Raw genomic sequence first — 22,450 nt, forward strand, 5'->3', positions numbered from 1 at the left:
TGATGATCTGAGGGGGCTAGTGACATCACCAGCATGGCTTATAATGAAGCTAGAGACAGTTTGCACCAACAGCTTCCGTCAGCCTTCCCCTCTCTACAAGCTGCCAAATACATTCCCTTTTTGTCTCTGTTATAGACTACGGATCTGAGATGATTTTAAATCCTGCATAAGTGCAGTTTTTCTCATATGCTGTGAAGAACTTCTAAGCACACATGGCTTCTCTTTTGATACATGCACTGCCCTCAATTATTTAAAATAAGCATTTCCTTTTTTGGCATGGTAACTTACTGTTTTCTCTTACTTGTGTTTTCATCATAAGATAGAAAAAACATATTTATATATGAGAATGATGGCAGCAGAATTCTGACAAGCTGAATTTACATGGTACATTGTTCCAAAGAGCGTTTTGAGTAGAAAATACAGAACCTATTATACAAACCTACTTTTACATTTGAGAAATCATTAGCCTCAAAGGAGTAATAACGGTATGCCATTAAAACTGAGAATACATTTTTTCGGTATCTGCATTTAAAAAAAACTTTATAAATATGTAAATTTCAATTCAATAAATCCCAAATAAAATGCACTAAAAAACTGATATGTAGACAAAAGTTTATTTACACCATACAACATTTTAAATATTTTATACACAGCTGCAGCAGAGAAAGCTACTCTGAGCTTTCGGGAGAAAACTGCAATAATAAAGATGTGAAATATATTATTCATATAAAAGTGAGATTATTACTTTATTGCATTTAAAGCAATGAAGAATGTAGCTCAACAAACATTCATTTAATGACAAAAACTTTGCTTTTATATTATAAAGTAAAAAGTGTAGTAATGGCCAAACAGACTGTTATAAACTTTAAAAACTGCATAAATATATACATTGTGCTTCATGGTGAAGTTTTCTGAAAACTAAACCAAATGAAGCAGTTACAACATGAATCGTTGCTTGAGGTTTATCTATAAAGATTACCTTACAAATCCATTCCACGTTTACTTACAACACAGGATGGTAAGAATTGTACACCTGGTTCTCCACTAGCTTGCCTAGCGGGACGATATGGTACGAAAACACCACTGACGTTTGGCACATGAAGATCCTGACATATACGGTAGCCACAATGTCCAGAGAGGAATGTCAGGCTTCCCAAGTCTCGAGTGTCAGTGCAATGAGCCATCTCGTTTCCGTAGCAGTATGTTTTGCTTTTTTTTTTTTCTGTTACACCTCTGTTTGAAAGTCTCCTTCCTGCACATCGAGAGGCAAATTCAGACACTTCTCCCATTCTGCTGGTCTTAGTTCCAAAGCGTCTTTTGCCTCTGTGTCTAAAACATTTATTGTGGTGTAATGTTGATATTCACTAGGGTTTTTGAAAGTGTCCCATGGGCTCTTGTTTGGTGCTGGGTTTTCCTGTGAAGAAAAGGAGAGAAGAAAGCCATTTATGTGATGGATGGGATTGATCCTTTTTTTTTTTTTTTTGAGCATGCCAGGTAAGTGCCTATTTGCTGCCTTAATCCAGCTTAAGCAGTTACAGAGAGGATCTGAAATTTCAGCCAGCTGCCAAGGAACAGACATGATTTGAATTCATTTGAATCGAAAAAGAGTAGAGGAGCACCTTGTCTCTAACTTGTGATTCATGGAGCTAATCTGGAGGAGCCCAGAGAATAAACTCATTTAGGGAAGGAATCTCAGTAAGATTAGACTCTTAATCTCTCAGACACCAGTTTTGTGGTTGTAGGCAAGTAAGTCATCTAGCTCTAGTTTCCTCGGCTGTAAAATGTGAAGAATTATCGCAGCTACCTCAGTGTTGTGGTGGATCAAAGAGAAAACATATGCAAAGAGCTTTCCTTTCCTTAACAATAGTCATTATTATTTAGAGCTGGAATGGGCCTGAGAGGCCACTTAGCTTGACAGGTGAGAAAACTGATGCACAGAAAAGTTACATGACTTGTCTCAGGTGGCTTGGCTCAGACTAAATGTTGCTGTTGAGTTGTTTCAGTCATGTCTGCGGTTCTCTTGGGAAAGACCCTGGAGTGACTTGACATTTCCTTCTCCAGCTCATTTTACAGCTGAGGAACTGAGGCAAATAGGGTTAAGTGACTTGCCCAGGGTCTTGAGTCCAACTCTGGTTCTCTATCCACTGTGCCACCTTGCTGCCAGGCCCTTTAACTCTAAATCCAGCTCTGTACCACTTCTTCTGTGGTCATTATGTGGCTTGTTTGGGGCATTTGCCAGGGCCCTGAGTTCTGGTAAGGAAGGGAGACTCAAGTTAACTGATGGAAACTCAGCAATTTGGTGATAGAATCTTCTGAGATATAGGCAAGGAGCTCAGATTATTAGATAGCCATTATAATGTAATACGAATTGCCAATGAGTATACACCTTCATAGTGGTCTCTAGACCACAATCAAAGACTTTTAGGCTCTTTGGGCTCTTTCTTACATTTCTTTTCTTTTCCTTTCCTGTCTTCCTTTTTTTCTTTTGGCATTGTTCAAATACTTCTCATCTTCCTTTGTTTCATAGTCTTTTACTTCTTCCGTTGTACAACTTTCTATATTCTTATGCATATTTTGGATACTCATCTCCAGTTTTGCAAATTGTTTCCTTCTGATAGTTCAGTTTTCTGGGAAATATTTCCTAAATAACAGAGCTTTTAAAGACCTCTCTGCCCAAAAGTCAACTATTTTTCTAGAATCAGTTTCTGATTTTCTCCTAATGTTTAATAATATTAATAACTTTATATATTGCTTTAAGGTTTACAGACTGCTTTACATATGTGATCTTTTTGATCCTCACAGCAAACTGGAGAAATAAGTGTTATTACCCCATTTTTGTAGATGAAGAATCTGATTCTGAAAAGTGGTAACTTGGTTATCTGAGGAAGGATTTTGGAAGACTCAAATCTTCCTCACTCCAAATCTAGTACTATATTCACTGAGCCATCTTATGATGAATTCATCATGTCTCCTCTGAGGGAAGGGTGCATCTCACTATTAGTAGAGTCTTGGTCACTTTTATATGGCATAGCATTTGTGCTCTTTTGTGATCATGGAAATTACTGTGTTTTATATGACAAGTTATTTGACAATTGGTGCAAAATGAAGAAACATGAGAACAAGTGAAGTTTCGTGTATGAGCTTTATAGCAGAAATCATTATTGACATCTAAGTTAAAAAAGGAACTGTCCATCAGATCAATTTGTGTGTTACCAAACTGATGTGAAATTACAGCATATTGATCTGACTGTCAGATTGTTTAGTCCTATGAGGAAACATCAAATGGAAACCGTGCTTTTTACAACTGCCCAGTTATTAAATTTAATCCAGAAATTTGCTAACATGAATCATCATTCAGGAGAGGATGTTGGCTATTTAATGTCCTCTTGCTAAATATATCCATTAGAATAAAGAATGAACAGTTTTAAAAATAGTTTCACTTAGGATCATAAATTTAGAGGGCAAAGGGAGCTTATAAGACCAACTAATCCAACTTTCTTATTTTACAGTGGCCTAGTGATTTGCCAAAGGCCCTGCAGGTAATAAATGACAGAGCCAGGATTCAGCCCCATATGCTCTGACTCCAAATCTAGCCTTCTCTACACTTCCCCAGCTACATTATTTTGAAATTTAAAATGATTTTACTCTTGAGGACATGGACTATTTATCTTTGTCAATTCTTTTTTTAGAAATGTATTTTATATTTATTCTAGATGAATATAATACCATTTATATCTCATTTATTCTAGTTTAAAATATATTTAAAACACAATGTAGCTTGTTTTCAGATCTAACATCTTCCATGTCTTTTCTATGCTGATATATCTAATTCAACAAGCTCATGTTTGTGAAATTCAAATATGGTTCCTGGATAAAAGTTAAATATTCTCTCCTTCACCCAGTTTCCTATAGGAACAGAGGCTTATACACCCAAAGTTGAAACGAACCTGAGAAGTCATCTAGTCTAAGCCACACTTTTTATATTTCAGGAAACTGAGTCCCATTGAGGTTAAGTGACTTGTCCAAAGTCATCTAGGCTGTGACTGTAGCAATTGACTAATGAAGGACATAAAATACAGGTCTGGCGTATTTGCCGAACTCCATCCAGTGACTCTACCTCTCTTGGAAGTTTAAAAAAAAGTCTGAATGTAACATTAGTATAAAAACTGGATCAACTAGAACTGAGCTCAGTAGCTCTCTTCAAATATTTGGAATATTTCCCTATTTTCATTTTATGAGGAGACCAAAAACAAGAACATAAAAGTGATAGCAGGGAATTAATTTTTAAGTAATAACTTTTAGGCTATTTCCTGGGATCACTGAAAAACATTTGTATTAGGCTATTTCCTGGGATCACTGAAAAACATTTGTATTCATTCTTAGAGTCTTGTCCATTGGTGTGCTAGAGGCAGCTTGTACCAGCTATAATTGTTAAATTTTCATTGTGAACATTTATACTTTGGAAAGGAGCAAATACTACAAAGCAGGGCTTGATTCCCTGTTCTGTTGATTGTCTAGACCTGGGGTTGGAACTTCACAATCCAGACTTCACAGAACAAAGGATTCAGTCAAAGGGTCACACTTGAGGACCTACGGGGCCACACGTGGCCTCGAGGCCCCAGGTTCCCCATCCCTGCTCTAGACTAAGAAAGTGATGGAGAAAATAGGAATAATGAAGTTTAAACTTAAATGGGTGCTGTGTATACAATTTCTTTTGGAGAGTTGGTTGTTAAACATCTACCAGCACATCCCTGGTCTTGTTTAATTTCTAAGAATTTGTTTTAATGAATCATAGAGATAGAGGCTGGGCATAGAATACTCCTGGAGGAGGAAACCAATGTACTAATGCAGGTCTGCACCTTCACTGTAATATATAGCTTAACAGAGTTGCCTCGAGCACTACAAGGTTAAGTGATTTGCTCAGTCACCATAACAATATGTATTTATTAGGGCTAGAACTTGAAAACAAGACTTTCTGTCTTTGAGACCAGCTCTCTATCTACTATTGCACACTTCCTGTCATAACGAATAGTAAGAGGACTTAAACAATGTTGGGCCCATTTTGAGGCTCTTCCTGAACAACTAGTCACTCTGCCCTTGCCTGCTTTGTCTGCAGTGCCCAGCTCTGGAGTTCTGAAGGAATGAGAGTTGTGTCCTTGAAGGCAGTCTTTTTGTGGTGAGGAACCAAAATGGCCATCACTGAAGCCTCAGAATTTGGGTGGGGGGATCTGGAAGAGGGGAGAGGAGTGAAGACAGAGGTGGCAAGCGGAAATAACCAGATGGCACTTGCCAGCAAAGTACCGCTTTCCTAATAAAACTCTATAGATTGAGAAGGGGAGTACAGCACACCTACCTTCAGGGGTAGTTAGATCAAATGATATAATATTTATAAAGTGTCTAGCATGTAGGCATTTATAAGTCCTTCCTTTACCCCTTTATGCTTTCTTTCCTCCAAACCCCTTTCCTTCCCTTCCTTACTATAAATACTCAATGTATTAAATAATTTTTGCACTATGTAAAAATCCCATTTCTGCTTTTTCCACCTGATATGATATCCTGAACCACCTGGCTTCTTTCTGTTCTCATTTTAAGACTTGTGCTGATGACACAGACACAGACACAGTTCTCTGAGCAGAATGGGTTTAGGCTGCAGCAAGAAGAAATTTGAACTGTTTGGGTGTGGCATGTACACACATATGTTTGAGAGAAAGAAATTCTCTCTCTGGACATCATTAAACAATGATCTCTCTGGGGTGATTTGACTGTTGTCTTGCCTTGAGCAGTGAAAATGGACAAGAGAATCTTTCAAATTTCCTTCTACTACTAAAATTTTTTTATTATTTTGTGAAATTATTATCATTTTGGTGTTACAAGTTAGTAACCAGACAAAAAGAAAAAAAAGTGCCTAATTGATATTTTTAAATGTCTTTTCCTACCCAATTAGAATATTGTCAGAAATAATATACCACTACAAATAATGTGACTCAATTAGGGATAATGAACTTGGATCTTACAAGTTTATCATCAATAATACAGAATAAAGCACTCTTTTTTCCTCCATTCTTGAAGAATTAGAGTAATAATTACCTACTGAAGACAGTTTCCCCCTCCCCTATCTATCATTTAATGCAGTAATAAATGTTTATAGACAACATAGAAATTTAAGTAAATAGAGAAAAGGCATGCTGCTACAGCGATATTCAATCAGAAGGGCAATAGAAACTGTCAGGATACTGATATTTGCACCATTAATGATTTCATCCTCAGACTAGACACTAAAGGGGAAAATCAACACTGGTCAGCCAGCTGGATTAGCTGCATGTGCCTTCCGGACTTGATAGGTGTTAAAAATATGATTTCTTCAATTTATTTCAAATTCAGCTTTAGTCTTTTTGGAGGAATTGGTAAATTTATTTCCATCTAATCTCCAGGCAGGGACCTGTGTTAATGTCATATGTTGGCCAAAAATCTGTGCCCAAATGGTTAGGAGGAAGTGGAGGGAAGTAATCAATTTCTGAGTATCAGATGTCTGCTATGAGTACAGCACTATCCTAGGCACACTGGGAGGGGGATAATAATAATAATGGAATAAAATAAGTTTATACTAATCCTGCTTTCAAGGAACTTAGATCCTTAGCAGGCTAGATGAAGCTGATAGCTCGAACAATCACTTGCTAACTAGCCCTGCAATGAGAGGAGTTCAACCTATCACTTGAGCTGGGATCTGAATGAAGTTAGGGATTCTAAGAGATGGATATAGGAGGAAGTGCATTTTGGCACAGGAGACACTCATGGTCAAGGCACAGAGATAGGAAATTGAGTATCAGGGGGTTCCAACAGCATCTTGGTAATGGTTTCTTTGAACATGGCAATTCATGAAATAAGATAAAAAATACGGCAATGGATTATTTGAACATGACAGCCTATGAAACAAGATAAAAAAATAAAATAGACCTCAGTCCTTTTTTTTCCTTTCAACCACAGTTATTGCAGAGGATTCTGGATGGGAGGAAGGAGGGAAGAGTGCTAGAGAGATAGGACTCAAATTGGATGTGGAGAATGCTTAGGTTTTAGGTAGGCAGAACTTGGAGGGAAGGGCATTCAAGGTACATGGGGTAACATGAGGCATTAATACAGTATTTGTTAGGGTGGTTGTGAAGAACAATGAGAGGGATGACCAGCCTAGAACAGTGTATGACCTTGGACAAGCCACCTCTGCTCTTTGGGACTCAGTGTTCTATTCTATAAAATGAGGCCCCTTTGAACTCTTTGTGAAGATGATATAGTAATGCATCAAGGAATTGTGTTCTGCATCAGTGGAGGAAATAAATACATCAATGAAATCATAAGTCTTTTCAGTCTGCTTTGCATCATGTAAATAAAACTTTGAAAAAAACAATCTTTTTCCTAATGATAAGTGAGATGTTTCTATAGCATAAAGACAGGTGCTTCTTTCATACTTGTCAGTGAAACCACTCATTTTGGGACCTAATTATATTGGTTTATGGATGAATTCTTCTCTTTTTTTTCTGGGTGGACATTTTGGCTAGCCAGGAAGATTGTGCGCTTTGCATGGGCAAAGATCATACCTTCTAGTATATATTCCTAATACAATCCCCTGAAGCAACCTAGCAGGGTCCTGGGAACATGATATAGTGCGTGGGCATTAAATACTTGGTGTACTGAGCTCACACTCAGTGAATTGAGCTGACTAAATAAGAGGATACTCACCATACTGCTTGTATTTGGTATGTCCCGAAATCTGTCCAAAGTCTGAAATTTCTGATTTAGTTCCTGAAATAGTTCCATATGTCTCTTCCTAGTATGCATGACCTTCTGTAAGAGAAGACAGAATGGTTTTCATTCCTAATTGGATTTCTGGCTTTTTTAAGATTCATTATTTTCTCCTTGCTAATAAGGCAAATTGAGTTTGGCAGGAGCCAGGGGGTCCCTGTAGACTCCACAAATGTAAATGAGTTCCACCAAATCTCCTCTTGGTCTCTTATTCAGCAGTTTTTGTACATAAAATATTGAATTTTCCTTCTACTTACAAGACTGCCAAAAATAGTTTTCTCCTGTGCTAGTAGAGATGTATTACAAATGCAATCATCACCTCAGTGTAAGATTTTCATCATTCAAAGTTAAAACTGATATTTTTTTTTGCAAAATTGTTATACTACAAAATAATATAAGTGTGCATATAAATATATATTTAAATGTATGTATATATAAATCAGGATGTGTGAAGCACATGAGCCCCTCAATTCTTGGCAGGGAATATATTATTTCCTATGCTTTATTTCTATAAACACTAAAATCTGATCTGGCTCTACTAAAGGGGAAAGGAATCTCTAGTACTGCTGTAAAGGTTGACCCAAGACATTATAGTGACTGAAATGTATGTAGGGTCTAAACTCTTGTGTATAATTGCTGAGGGTTGATGAAGCTTCATAGAACAAGAATCTGGCCCATCAGCTTCAAACACGTGAAGCCTTTCCAAATCCCCCTTAATTCTAGTGCTTTCCCTCTGTTGATGGTCTCCAATTTATCCTGTTCATAGCTCATTTGCATATGGTTGCTTGAATACTGTTTCCCTCATTAGACTGTTATCTCATTTAGAGCAGGGACTATCTTGCTTTTCTTTTTATCTGCAGCACTTTGTGCAATGACTGGCTCATAGTGGAGTCTTAAAAATGATAACAACTGATTGATTGAGAAGGAGACACAGGGCAGTCATTTCTCTGTTTCTTTCCAGGCTGTGCTCTTAACTCTCCCTGAGCTTCTCTACATTGGCCTCGAAGGCTTCTCACTCTGGAAGTTCCCAACCCCTCTGTATTTCAGACATTAGAAGTACCTGCTATACCTGTGGCCTCTCCCTCTGATTGTTTGGTGCCTCCCAGGCCCTCCATTTTAAGGATGAGGCCCAGGCCAACCATGACCTCATTCCTTGCCTTCATTTTTGTATTATCTACTGCTTTGATATGCTACTTTCCATACTGGTACCTTCCTCTGTTCTCCCCTCTTCCTGCCACCTATATTTTAGCTTCCTATTGCTCCCCAATTAAACTGTAAGCTTCTTGAGGTCAGAGACTATTTTTCTTTCTGCTTATAAATCTATCTGCAGTGCTTAGCACAGTGCCTGGCACACAGTCAAAGATTAAGAGATGGTTGTTATGACTAATTACTTGAACAAAGTAGTCATCAGAGTTCATGGGATAAAATGTGAAATTCCACAGTTCCTAAAAACACATAAGCATCCCCATCCAATTTCTTCATACTACTCCACTGACCCACCTCTTCACCCTCAAATTTAATGCTATTAATATTACAATGACTACTATAGTTTACAAATGTTTCCATGTGATGTTCTGAGGGTTGTGACATAATGAATAAAAGGCTTACCTGGCAAGGGAGACCTGAGTTCAAGTTCTGACTCTAACACAGATCAGGGACAAATCACTTAACCAACTTTCTAAGTCGGCAGCTTTCTAAGATTCTAAATTACAGATAAGTTGTCTATATGAATCCATGTCTGTGGAGGGATTTTTCACATCAGGATGTTTCCTAAACTCATAAAATCATTGCTATGGACTTCTGTGCTTCACACACATATATTATGTAATATATATATTACATAATATATGTCTTAAATTATTTAGGGGAATCTATTTTGCACTGAACTTTTTGAGAATGCAATGTTAATAAAATAATAATAGTAAGAAAAGAGTTATACAAGCAATACAATGAATTTTCAGGAGGCAGTTTATAAATGTTGACCAGAAAGAAGTCATTCCCAACTCTTGAGAATGGGAGCCAGAATTCAAATAAAATTACCAATTTTTAGAAGTTAGAAATTGAGGAAGAGGGCATTCATTCTTTCAGTATTCCTGTAGCACCAGATACATATCATGTTTCCTTATGCTATACCATGTTTAGTCATAGGCTTTCTGGTTACTTCATTTGCATAGGGTAATACAGGGATAGGGACTGAACTTGTGATTTAGTGAGGAAAATCCCTCTGTCAATGAAGGTTATTCCCTTCTCTGTAATGTACAGTCTTAGAGTCATCTTGATCACTGAGAGAGTAAGTGTCCCATTGTCAGTATGGAGTCAGAGGTCTTTAACATAGCTCATTTGCATATGTGTGCTGTATCAGCAAAGCTACATGCCTAACTTAAGTACCATTTGAACACTTGGTTAAGAACTAAATAGCTAATTTAATTTCTCAACATGAGGATTTGTTTTGAAAATGTTAAAGTGATATATCTTTGCCTAAGGTCTGTAGTATTTACTTTTGTCTCCAAAGACATTCATGGAGTGTCCTTTGGCTTCTTCAGGAGCAAGAAGGAAAATAGACCATGATAATTCAAATTTTAATTTAATAACATGAAGGGATTTTCTTTCCTGCACCAATACCAAATCACACCTTTTATACACCGTAAACTTGGATTTAAGCCAGTTTCTTCTCTGTTCATTCTACTTGTATGTGAGAGATGTTGCCACTTAAAATCTCATAACACCCAAAATAATCCCAACCCTTGACATTTTTAGCTCCAGATAGTCACTGATGACAAATCAGATAGTTGAGGATGGGAAAATGGCAGCATTATTCATGATAATAGGATGAAACATAGCAAGCAATTATAGAGCCATTAGCTTCACATCAGTTGTGGGGAGCATAACAGAAACAGCATGGCAAGGCTTGGTGAAGAGCCACCTTGTAAATATAATTTGACTAATGATAGATGGTAAAGATTTATGAGAAGGAGAATTTGCTGAAAGTAACAATGGATATTTTAAATGACAACATGGCCTTCATCAGCAAATTCAATATAGTACATCCTGTTTAGGTAAGGTAGGAACTATTATTTTTAATAATAAAAAGTGTTACCTTTAGTACCAAGTCCAAGCCTATTAAATAAAATGAAGATAGATATCAGAAAGCTTAACATAATTTGGCTTGTAGAATCTTGGCTTCAACTCTAGCCCAATGACATGAGTTTTGGTTAATGACTCTCTCTATTTACATTTTTTTCAACTGGGGCATAACAGCATCTCATTGTGAAATTTTCCTAGTGGATTTCAAAAATAGCTAGTGTTAATAAAATAGAGATAGTATGTAGCCTTGGAATCAGGAAGACCTGGATGTAAGTTCTGCCCCAGACACTTACTAGTTATGTGACCCTGAGCAAATCATCTGTCTGCCTCAGTTTTCTCCTCTGCAATATGGAGATAATGATAGCTCCTACCTCCTAGGTTTCGTATAAGGCTATAATGATATGCTATTTCTATAAATATTTTGATACAAACGCTATCATCATCATCATCATTATACTGTGTGACCCTGGGCAAGTTATTTAACTTCTCATTGTCCCCAGGCAACTCTCTAAGATTGTAAATTACAGATGAATTTCTTGCTGTTAGTGGAAAGTTTTCACACAGGGAATTGCTTATATCAATGGAAACACCTAAGCCAAAAACAAAGAGAAATCCAACATCTATCATATAGTATTACCTTTTCTAATAAAGTCAAGATCCCTTCATTAATTTATCTGTACTTCAGTTTCCTCATCTGTAAAGTGACACTGTCTCTGAGGTTCCTTCCAGCTTTATATCTCAGCTGTCTGTGATATAAAAGAGCATTTTTTTCACTTCTTAGATTTTTTTGGGGGGGGAATGAGGGTCAAAACTGTAAATTGAGAAACCTCACTCCACCCATGAATATCAGCACTTACTCTTCATCTTATAATCTTAGGCATTTAGTTGTGTGGGGACACTGATGGTTAAGGGACTTGTCCAAGGTCATTCAGTATGTGTCCAAGAGAGGATTCAAACCCAGGTCTAATTGACACTGTGCCAGGCTCATGATGTACTAGATAGGCAGCACTGCTGCTTTATTACTTATAACAAATAGAAACCCCCTGCCCCCCATGGACCTTTATTCATTTCTTTTCTCCTATTTCATTTTATATTTACCTAATTTCAATCTCTTTTAATCAAAGTTTTTGAAGATTTCTTCTTTCTTTTTCTCACTGGAGCAGCTCTTCCTTTCCCCATTTATTCCTTTCTTCATTTGCTTTCTATTGAGTTGGTGTCCTAACCTTATGCTCCTGCAATTTTAAGTCCTTCACTTTTGATTTCTTCCCCTTTGATAATGCTCAGCTTTGACACACCTCAATCTCTACGGCTAGCCCCTCGAACTTACTTGTCTATTCATTTTCTTCGTCTGGTCAGTCGGCAGAGTACTTTAGTAGAAGCAAAGCTATTTCAGCATCAGCGGGGAACAAACCTAGCCTCAGTTCTATTCTAGGAAAAAGAACATGTTTGGTTTTCTTGGAGCATTTCTAATCACATTTTGATTGAATGGGGACTATACCTGAATTGCATGAGTAAGTGCTTATGGGAGTGGGATTCATGTGAGAAACTCATCAACGCATTTCAGAAAGCTCTTTGAAGACAGACAGTTCTACTGTTTACATAGTCACAAAATAACATTGAAATGACTGCAGAACTTTTCAGATATAAAATACGACTCATATGCTCTATTAATAGTTCTAGGTAAAAAAAAAGAGTACATAGAAATTATTATTAGAAGCTATGGAACAATCTGGATGCCAAACATTTGTTTCTACCTGGAAGCATTTACTTATTAATAGGTCTAGCTGTCAAGGAATCACTGGCTTTTTCAGAATCATCTTGACAGTAAATGCTCAAAGCAAAGGGCCCCCAGAAGTTCTGTGAGAAGTATGCCAATTCTTCCTTCACAGCATCTGTCACATCTGTGACCTTCACTCCACTCAGTCAGATACTGTCAGTCCATCAACCAGCACTTACTATATGTCAGGCAATGTACTAAGTGTTGGGGATTCAAAGAAAGGCAAAAATGGTTCCTGCCCTCACAAAGCTTACCTTCTAATTGGGGAGACACTCACATAGCCACCCCCTTAGTGTAGGCCCTCACTGGCTCTTGCCTGTACAACTGCACTGGCATTCTAATTGGGTATTCTGCTTTCTGTATCTTCCCTTTCTATATGTTTTCCATACAACCGCTAAAAGAATCTTGCTAGAGCATGAAATTGACTATGTCATTCTCCGGTATGATAATCTTCAGTATCTCTCAATTGCCTCCAGTATAAAATGCAAAGTCCTTAGCTTGACACTTAAACTCCTTTATATTGTGGCTCCTGCTTATCTTTCTGAGTTTATTGAGTATCATTCCTGCTCCCCAAACTTGGTTATTAACCTCTTTGCCTTAGCATACTCTGTTTCTCATTCCTAGAAATCACTCCCTACTTCTGATTTTTAGAATTACTAACATCATTGAAGGTTGGGCTCATGTGCCATGTCCTTTGGGAAGCCTTTCCTGGACACTTCAGATACTAGTGCTCTCCCTGCCTTGCTCAGATTTTCATCAATATATTTATCCTTTTATATGTAATTTTTCCCCAAGTTGCATGATTTTTGAAGCCAAGGACTGTTTTGTTTTCCTTTTCTCTTTGGACACTCAGCCCCTAGTAGACTCTTAACGAATGCTCATTGAGCAATGATAAACCATGAGAAGGAAGATAAGAAGGAAGGTAAAAGAAGGAAGATAAAACATGCCATACGTACTGAGAGAGTGGTGAATTTAAAATGTAGAAAGAGACATATTTTGTTTGGACATGGCCAGTGTGGGAATTTGATTTTCAGGACTATGCAGGTATGTATTGAGGTTTTTGTGCTTTGGGTTTGACTTTTTTATTTGCTCAATGGGAAGGAGTGGTGTGAGAAGGACAGATGAATTAAAAAGATAAATGCTTGTCAATGAAGCTGATTTGGAGGGTTATCTTTTAGACCACTCCATTCTGCCAGCATATTGGACCTTTCTTCCATGGTAGCTTGTTTCACCACATTCAGGGCTAACATGTCCAAATAAGTGTTGAATGTACATGTGAATCACATCACTCAGGTTTGTATCCCAGCTCTGCCCTTTACTGCCTTTGGAATGTTAAGAGAATCACTTAATGTCCTTAAGCTTCATTTTCCTCAATTGTACAATTAGGGAGCTCGACCTGATGATCTCTAGAGTTGTTTGCCTTCTAGATCCATGATACTATGTTCAAGTAAATCTCCTAACCCTGTCACAAGGACATTAATTCCAAATGGTTAAAAATGACTATTTGAGAAGAAATTGCCTGTAGACATGGATGATCATGCCAGAGAGAGCTTCTAGCCAGGCAGCATCCTTAAAAAAGAGATTTTGCCCCAGCTTTGGCTGTACTGATTATGGGTTTCAAATACAGCAAGGGTTTCCCTTTGCTATTTATTTATTTGCATTACTCATGCTTTGGATGGTTTTTCTCAGTCTAATTACAAGTTCTCATGTGTATTTTCCTGGTTATTTTGGTTCTTTATTGGCACTAGAGTCAGGGTAGAGGAGTATTATTTACCTCTTTCTTCCTTTCTCTACCCCCCCCACCCCTCTCAACCTTTTTCAAACCATCCCTTTCCACTTACGTTTTAGGATGATCTTTCTAAAGCTCAGGTTTGACCACATCACCCTACTATTTAATAAACTCTAGTTGCTCCCTATCATCTCCAGAATCAAAAGTAAAATCCTGTGTTTGGTGTTTAAAGCCCTTCAAAACCTGGCCCCATCCTACCTTTCCAGTCTTCTCATACTTTGTGCCTCCTTGTGTATCCCCCATGACCCATTGACACTAGATTCCTTGTTTTCCTTCTCACAAGATATCCCATCTCTTGAATTTGGGCATTTTCACTATCTCCTCTTTCTAGAATTCTTTCTTTCTCCATCTCTGTATCCTGTCCTCCCTGGCTTCCTTCATTTTCCCATCTTCTATAAGAAGCTTTTCCCAAACCTCCTTAATGTTAATGCCTTCTCTTTGTTAATTATTGTCAATTTATCTTGTGCATATCTTTTTAATACATATTTCTATGCTTGCTTTATTAGACTACGAGCTCCTTGAGATCTGGGTTTTATTTTTTGCTTTTCTTTGCATTCTAAGAACTTAGCACAATGCCTGGCATATAGGAGGCATTTCATATATGAGTATTGACTGACTGAGAGAAAAGTGGCTAGTGGGGGGGAGCAGGGAACAATATAAGTACCAAATTTATTTGTGAAGTTCCTGCTATTTCTAAAATCGAGTGATTAAAATAAATAATGAAATGGAGCCTCCTAAACATTTCTTTCCAACATAAATCAAAAAAGATAGCTAGACCCTGATGACCAACATCCTCAAGTCAAATAATGTTGGACTTTTGCTATATGGATTTGTAAGATCCATGTTGTTCAGATCAACACTGCCAAACATCTTTACCAGAAACTACAGATAACTCATGTCCAGCGATGACCTGCTGTCTGAGCTGTGGCATTGACATAAGCCTTCCTAATCACGTTAACATTAGGATGATCATTTGATGCCTTTTCTATAAGAAGGTAAAGGTGCTTTGAGGCAGACAGTGGCAAGTTTTATAATAACAACAAACTGGAAAGTCTCAGTATTTATAATTTAGATTTTGGACACAAATGATGCCCTTTAAAGACTGATACGCCATAGATAAGTCCCACAAATCTTTGGACTCAGCAACTTTTTTAAAAAAAACCCAGTTTTGGTTTACAAGGAAGACTCTCAGTTTTTGGAGGGAAGATTTTTGGTTTCATGATTAGGAAAAGTTTTTGGGAAAGGATAATGAATAGCTGATCTTCACTTGTTCCATGTTTAGTAGCAGGAAATAGATTTAAATCAGCCTTATTACTAGCCGAGGGTGACTCAACATTTCTGCAAAGGGAGTCTGTATTTAGTACAGACTTCTTTCACTTCAGATAATGTCTCGAGAGTCAGGTGGAAAAGGGCTCAATTTTTGGTGGGTTAGCGATTGGAGGGGTATGTATTCATAAAGGTGCTTGACTAACCTAAAGCAAGGTAGTCAGTGCTGTATAGAGGCAGGAGCCTTAGATTCAGTTCCAGAAGAGGCAAGTTTAAATCCCAGCTCAACTTCTCAAAGTTTACGTGACCTTGGGCAAGTCTCTTTCCCTTTGAGTGTCAAAGGATCATAGATTTATAAATTGAAGATGCTAGATTGTTATCTAGCTGAATCCCTTAATTTTGCAGAGGAGGAAACTGAGGTCCAGAGAGGTTAAGTTACTTGCCTGAGGTCACACAGTAAGTGGCAGATCCAGGCTTTGAACTTAGATTTCCTGATTCTAGACCCAGCATCATCTGTGAATGAGGGGATTTGACAGATGATCTCTAAGGTACCTTCTAGCCCCGAATGCTATAGGCCATGTGGTTTAATCCTCACAAACGAGGGGGAACTTTTCAAAGAACAGTAATGACTCATCAGTTTGGCATTGTCGGGGACCATGATATTTCACCTATGCAAAAATGTCCAGATGACTAATGACTTTTAAGTGACAAAGTATTATTTGAACCATTTTTGATAAAAGTCTTTCGGGAATGAACCACACACTTCCCTTCCTTTTTAAATAGAGTATTTGTGGTTCAAATTTCAAACAAATTTCTTTTTCAGTTGTTTCAGTTGTGTCTGACTCTTTGAGTTTTCTTGGCAGAGATACTGGAGTGGTTTGTCATTTCCTTCTCCAGCTCATTTTATAGATGGGGAAACTGAGGCAAACACGGTGAAGTGACTTGCCCAGGGTCACACAGCTAGTAAGTGTCTGAGGCCAGATTTGAATTCAGTAAGATAATTCTTCCTGGCTCTAGGCCCAGGACTCTCTCCACTGTGCCACCTAGCTGCATACTGCTAAATTGAGAATACTGAACTTAATTCCTTCTTGATCATTCTAGACATCAATTACTGTGTGATACTGTGACACAGAGTTGTCCTCGGAGACTACTGAAATAGCATAGAGATCCAGACTAAAAGGACCTTGGCTCTCCTTCATGGTCTGTCTCTTGTCTTCTTGTCCTGCCTCTAATATGGTTCTGTATCTTACATCTAATTTTCTGGTAGAGGGCCTGAGATCTATCTTGGTGCAAATTCGATTCCTTAATATTCAAGAGCTCCTCCTCTCCCCCACCCCAAGCTGCTAACTTCTCTGAGCTTCTGGATAGCTGAAGTTCCTAAGAATCTTTTCTTTAGAAGAGAAGGAGTATTATTGTTTGATAACTGTGATGTGTTGAACATTATTACTAAGGGGAATTTTGGAATCTCTAGCCCTAGGAATATTTCAGAGTGAGAAAGAGAACAACCTGTCTGTGAAGGGTTGGAAATAATTAGATTTCAGGAAGTCACTTCCTCCAGCCTTGCTGTTTTCTGACTTTTTAATTATTTATAAAACTAGGAGGTGTAGAGGATGGCATGCTAGATCTGGTGTCAGAAAGACCTGAGTTCAAACCTAACCTCAGACACTTACCAGCTGTGTGAACACAGGCAAGTCATTTAACCTCTGTTTGCCTCAGTGTCTTCATCTGTAAAATAGGTATCATAGTAACACCTACCTTCCAGGATTGTTGTGAGAATCAAATGAGATATAATGTCAATAAACTGCTGAGGATGGCATCTGGTACATCACAGGCACTTAACAAATGCTTATTTCCCTCCCTTTACTCCTCAGTGACACAAAACTGATTATTTCTTCTCCTCTTGACTATTTTGCATTGTTACCTCTTCATAGCAGACTATTATAAACAACTTTGTTTTGGATGTCACAGCCTGAAATAAGGGGATATGGAGGATATGGTTATAAAAAGGATGGGTGTTAATGTTTGAGATGCAACTTCCCTTCCCAATCCACAACTAGACAAGAGACTGATTCTGTGGAACTGTGAAATGTTGCTTAATTTGCTAGTGGCTATCTTGCTTCTCTCCAAATTACGATTTCAAAGCCTAAAAGAAAACTGACAAAGGATCTAAAGAAATTTAATAAACTGCCTGTCTTATCTTTTGTTTTTATCATCACATACTGCAACTGTTTGCTCTTACAGGTGTAAAATTGTCTTAGCTTAGTAATACGGAGAGGCCCTTAAGTCTCCCTCTGTTGCTTCATTGCGGCATTGACATGATGATGCTGGGCTCTCAAAGGTAGCGTAACAAAGTAACAAAATCCAAGCTCTAATAGGTCTAGGGAGCTGGAAGGGCTTCAGTTATGGGTCCAGAAGTGTGCTTTGCAGCCCCCATGTGAGGACTGATCTAGAGAGTGGTTCTTAGATGCTCATTACTAATGGACTGGTTACCAAGTGATGAATTATTTTATCCACAGCAACTGACAAGGACCATTTTCCGAGGATTTGGGGGCCAGGGGTTTGCAACCTACATTGGTGAATATCGTGTCCAATTAGCAATAAAAGGATAGGGACAGAGCAAGTAATTTCATTGGTATAGGGAACTTTTGAATGAAGAAACAACCTCCACAAATGCACCTGGGATTTTCTTTTCAACTCTAGTGCCTTAGAAAGTTGCTTAGAGTCCTGAGAGGGTATGTACCAGGAGGTAGGATTTGATTTCAGGTCCCCTTGGCTCTGTGGTTGGCTTGCTATCTAGCTCTGTGACCCTAGGCAAATCACTTGGCCCCTCTGTACCTTGTTTTCCATATCTACAATAATACCTACCTTACATGATTATTGTGAGGATCAAATGACATCACATATTTAAGTGGTTTGCAAACCTTAGAGCCCTATATCGACACTTCTTAACATTTTTTTTGTGTCATGGACCCCTTTGGCGACCTAGCGATGCCTATAAATAATGTTTTCTAAATGCATAAAGTTATAAAGGAAACCAAGTATGTTGAAATGCAGTTAGTGAGGTATTTTTTAAAAAATTCACAGATCCCAGGTTAAAAGCTTATGCTATCTATTATTATTATTTACTACATATAAACATATTAAATATCATATGATAGACACTATAATCACATCTAATCATATGATTATAATATGACGTATATGTTATCACAATATCCCAAACCTAATAATAATGATAATTACAATAGTCACCATGTATAACGCTCCAAGGTTTGTGAAGAATTTTATGTATCTTATCTCCTTTGATCTTCAAGTGATATTATTTCATTTGACTACACTAATAAAATCACACATTCCTGGAGAACTGAAATGAGTATGGAGAAGGTAGATATACATTAAGATGGCTGGCTTACCAAGACTTATTAGATGATATGGCAGAATGCTGTGATTTTCTTTAAGATACTTTTGAGAGCTACAGGGTTAGTTTGAGGAGAAAGCTACTACTCTAATTTTGACAGTGAAACCAGTTAGTTGACATTGACTTGACAATCAGAGTCCAAAATAGATTTTTTTCCTTGTTTCTTTTTCTATATGCTCTTGACAGTGGGCAACTGGCAATGGTATTAAAGGATCTTAGGAAAAAAACAGTTGGTCTGAATACATTTATGGAGTTGATGCATGGACAAAAGGGTAGAGTTCAGTGTATGCTCCATTTATTCCAGGAATACAGGGCTGTCTTAAAGGAGACTGTCTTATTTGGCAGAGCCTTAGTTAATGCATTACATTAATGTAAACTCCCATAAAGGGTTTTTTTTGGATACCATAGATGACTGGATACGATTAGCATATCTGGTATAAATTGTAGAGGCATGGGGGGTGCATTTAAGAGACCCAGGGGCAAAGCAAGCTTTCTTAATTAGAACTGTCTGAGTGGGAACACGTAGACGTCAGGGGATGGGCACAGAAAGATTCCATGTGGGTGTCAGAGAGCTTGAGGCAAGCAAACCCAAGTAGTCTGTGTTAGAGGGAGAGGGGAAACACATTGTATGTATTCTGTGAATGGTCATTTAGGAAGCTCCCAGATTTCACATAATAATAAAAAAACATACATACATCTTGTTTTAGATTTGGCAATAAATACTCTCTAATAATACTCTCTAATCAGTATTATATCCTCAGATAAATGCCACTTTCAGATGAGGCTATATTATGTAACACCCAACTGTTTACGAAGGGAAAACTAGCTCTTTCCCTGAAGCACACAAGTGGCACTATTTAGGTTTTCCTGAATCTCAACACAATATAGCAATCACAAATAAACCCAACAATTATACAGCTGAACAAAGTGTCCTGGTTTCTGATGCAAAATGTGTGTCGGTCAACACAAAATGTATTGATGATAGGATGATTTGCATCTATGAATTAGGATGTAAAACTTTTGCTCTGAGGTATGGGAAGAAACATCAGTTTACTGTATCTTGGTACCAGTTGCCATAGAGAACATTCTAAAAGAGAATGGAATTCCAAATGCCTTCAATGCCACAGCATGATTCAAGAGTCTTTTAAAATGCTTTGTGATTATATAATTTAGGTTGGTTGCACAGTAATTTGATTTTATAATTAGTTTGGTTATTAAATGCCTAGCACAGAGTAAGTGCTTAATAAATGCCTATTGATTTTTTACTTCTGGGTTATATTGGGTTAATTTGCCCCTTTCCTTATATCCTCTAGTTTGGATGAACAAAAGATCCCATTTTACCCCAGAAAACAAATTGGCCCATTTTAGCAGTGGATAACATATGACATTAAAAACTATGGTTCCTGCAATTTTTGGAAATATTTGCTACTGAAAATGAAAAAGAACATTTATAAAAATGGAGAGTTCTTAATATTCCTCTATTTGAAGCTATTCTCTGTTGTTTTATGCTAAAAAATCAGTTTGCCACACACATTTATAAGGGTATATGTGAATTCTATCATATTGTTTTCCAACATTTGTATCAGTGGTAGAGAGCTGACCTCGACATCAGCAAGACCTAGGTTCAAATCCTGTCTGTAACACATCTGGGGAAGTAAATTAACCTCTCAGTGCCCCAGACAACTCCAACTCTCTAAGGCTTTATGCAGCTAAGAGGATGTCTACCTAGATTGAGAGAGATTGTTTCCTCATTTCAAAGACCTCTGTACTAATGAAATCACAGGTCCAGTCCTATCCCTGTGTAATAGTTCATCTCTGACATTTGCCACCTGTGTGACCTTGGATAAACCACTTGTGCTCTCTAGATCTCAGTTTCCTCATCTACAAAAGATGAAGTGGTTGGATTAGATAGCCATTGAGTCATCATATCTGTGACAAATTCTTTATTACTGCTTTGAATTATTTAGGCTGAGAAGACAGTCTATTTCTCCTTAGACATTTTTTTGGGGAAAAAAGTCTGTTCAGCCACTAGTAATTCTGAAAAATAACAAACAAACCTAACCTCAGGCATATCATATGTACTTTGTAAAATGGACTTTTACATTCATATCCAAGTAAGTGCTTTGATTTAAACAGAAAGTTCCATTTAGCTCTGTTTGGAAGAACTTCTCCCCTGAGAAGTTTGGAAACTGTCCCTAGGTTTATTGAGTTCTAAGCAATTGTTGCAGAAGTCCAAATATGCTTAGAAAAATGTGTAACAGATTACCCTCAATTATGTCAATAGGATATAATCTTATCCAATTAGATGCATAAATAAAACTCTAAAAATCATTAATTTGGTATTTAACAGATGCTGTTCAAATAGTATGCTGGCAGTAATTTCCAACATCTATATTCCATTGCCAATATCATTTTGGGAGAAATTAGAGAATGAAAATGGTTTTTATCTTGTTTATATCTTTGGAAATGTATTTTTTTTAAACACAGGAGCACACTGGGTAATCAGTTAGCTTTAGGAAAAGGGAACCTAGGTGTGTAAGGGAGAACATAAGTGACGGAAATACAGGGAGACATTGGTGACTGTGCCAATGATAAAAACTTCTCCCAGCGAAGTGCAATATAGCAGAATATATGCCAGTTTAAAAAAGAGAGGGAGGAGAAGAGAAAGCTCATCAATAATTTAATGGGATGTTTAGAGAATACTGGCACAAATCAAGGCAGTAAGGAGAAAATGGAGTCAGCAGACCCGGGGTCAAAACTTAGTTCTGCCACTTACTAGCTTCTGGAAAATGGGTTACTTTCCCTCTCTGAGCCTCAGTTGTCATATTTATAAAATGAAAAGTTTGACTTTTGCACTTACTGCCTTCCTAAACATAAGAAACTTACTTTGCAAACCTTAAAGTGCTGTATAAATGTGAGCTATTTTTATTGCAAAAGTGGGTGGTGGGGTGAAGAATTAATAAGACTCTCTTTTACTGGACAAAGTCCGGTAGAAGTAAATTTTGACTAATACTATCTCCCAATAGCCTCCATTGTCCCCCACCCCTTTCCTGCTACAATCATTTGTTCCATTTTTTTAAAAGTATGTTTTCTCTATCTTCACATGATCTTGGTTTGTCAATAGATCTGCTCTCATCTTGGAAAATTTCATTTCAGAATATACTTAATGCATCTTAAACAACAAATAATTTTGTTAACTACCAATTGTATAGTATGAATTATCCTTAAATATTTTTGGGTTTGCTTGATGTTATTAGAAAATTAAGTCTTCTATCTATACAGAATGTTAAGTTTAGGTATTATCTTTATAGTTAAATAACTT

The 22,450-nt window shown here is 37.4% G+C and overlaps 1 protein-coding gene across 1 annotated transcript in view; it reads right to left on the reverse strand.

Moving 5' to 3' along the window:
• Nucleotides 1–600: 600 nt before the first annotated feature.
• LOC118856961 (adhesion G protein-coupled receptor B3) overlaps nucleotides 601–22,450 on the reverse strand; it is a 187,242-nt gene continuing 165,392 nt past the window's right edge. Inside the window, exons 14-15 of the mRNA XM_036767541.1 lie at nucleotides 7,732–7,836; nucleotides 601–1,414 (exon numbers count right to left, since the gene is read on the reverse strand). Of these exons, the coding sequence (XP_036623436.1) occupies nucleotides 1,226–1,414; nucleotides 7,732–7,836 (294 nt within the window). The 3' untranslated portion in view covers nucleotides 601–1,225. The remainder of the gene's footprint in view (nucleotides 1,415–7,731; nucleotides 7,837–22,450) is intronic.

This window comes from Trichosurus vulpecula, chromosome 7 (genome assembly GCF_011100635.1).
Source record: "Trichosurus vulpecula isolate mTriVul1 chromosome 7, mTriVul1.pri, whole genome shotgun sequence".
NCBI classification, from domain to species: Eukaryota; Metazoa; Chordata; class Mammalia; order Diprotodontia; family Phalangeridae; genus Trichosurus; species Trichosurus vulpecula.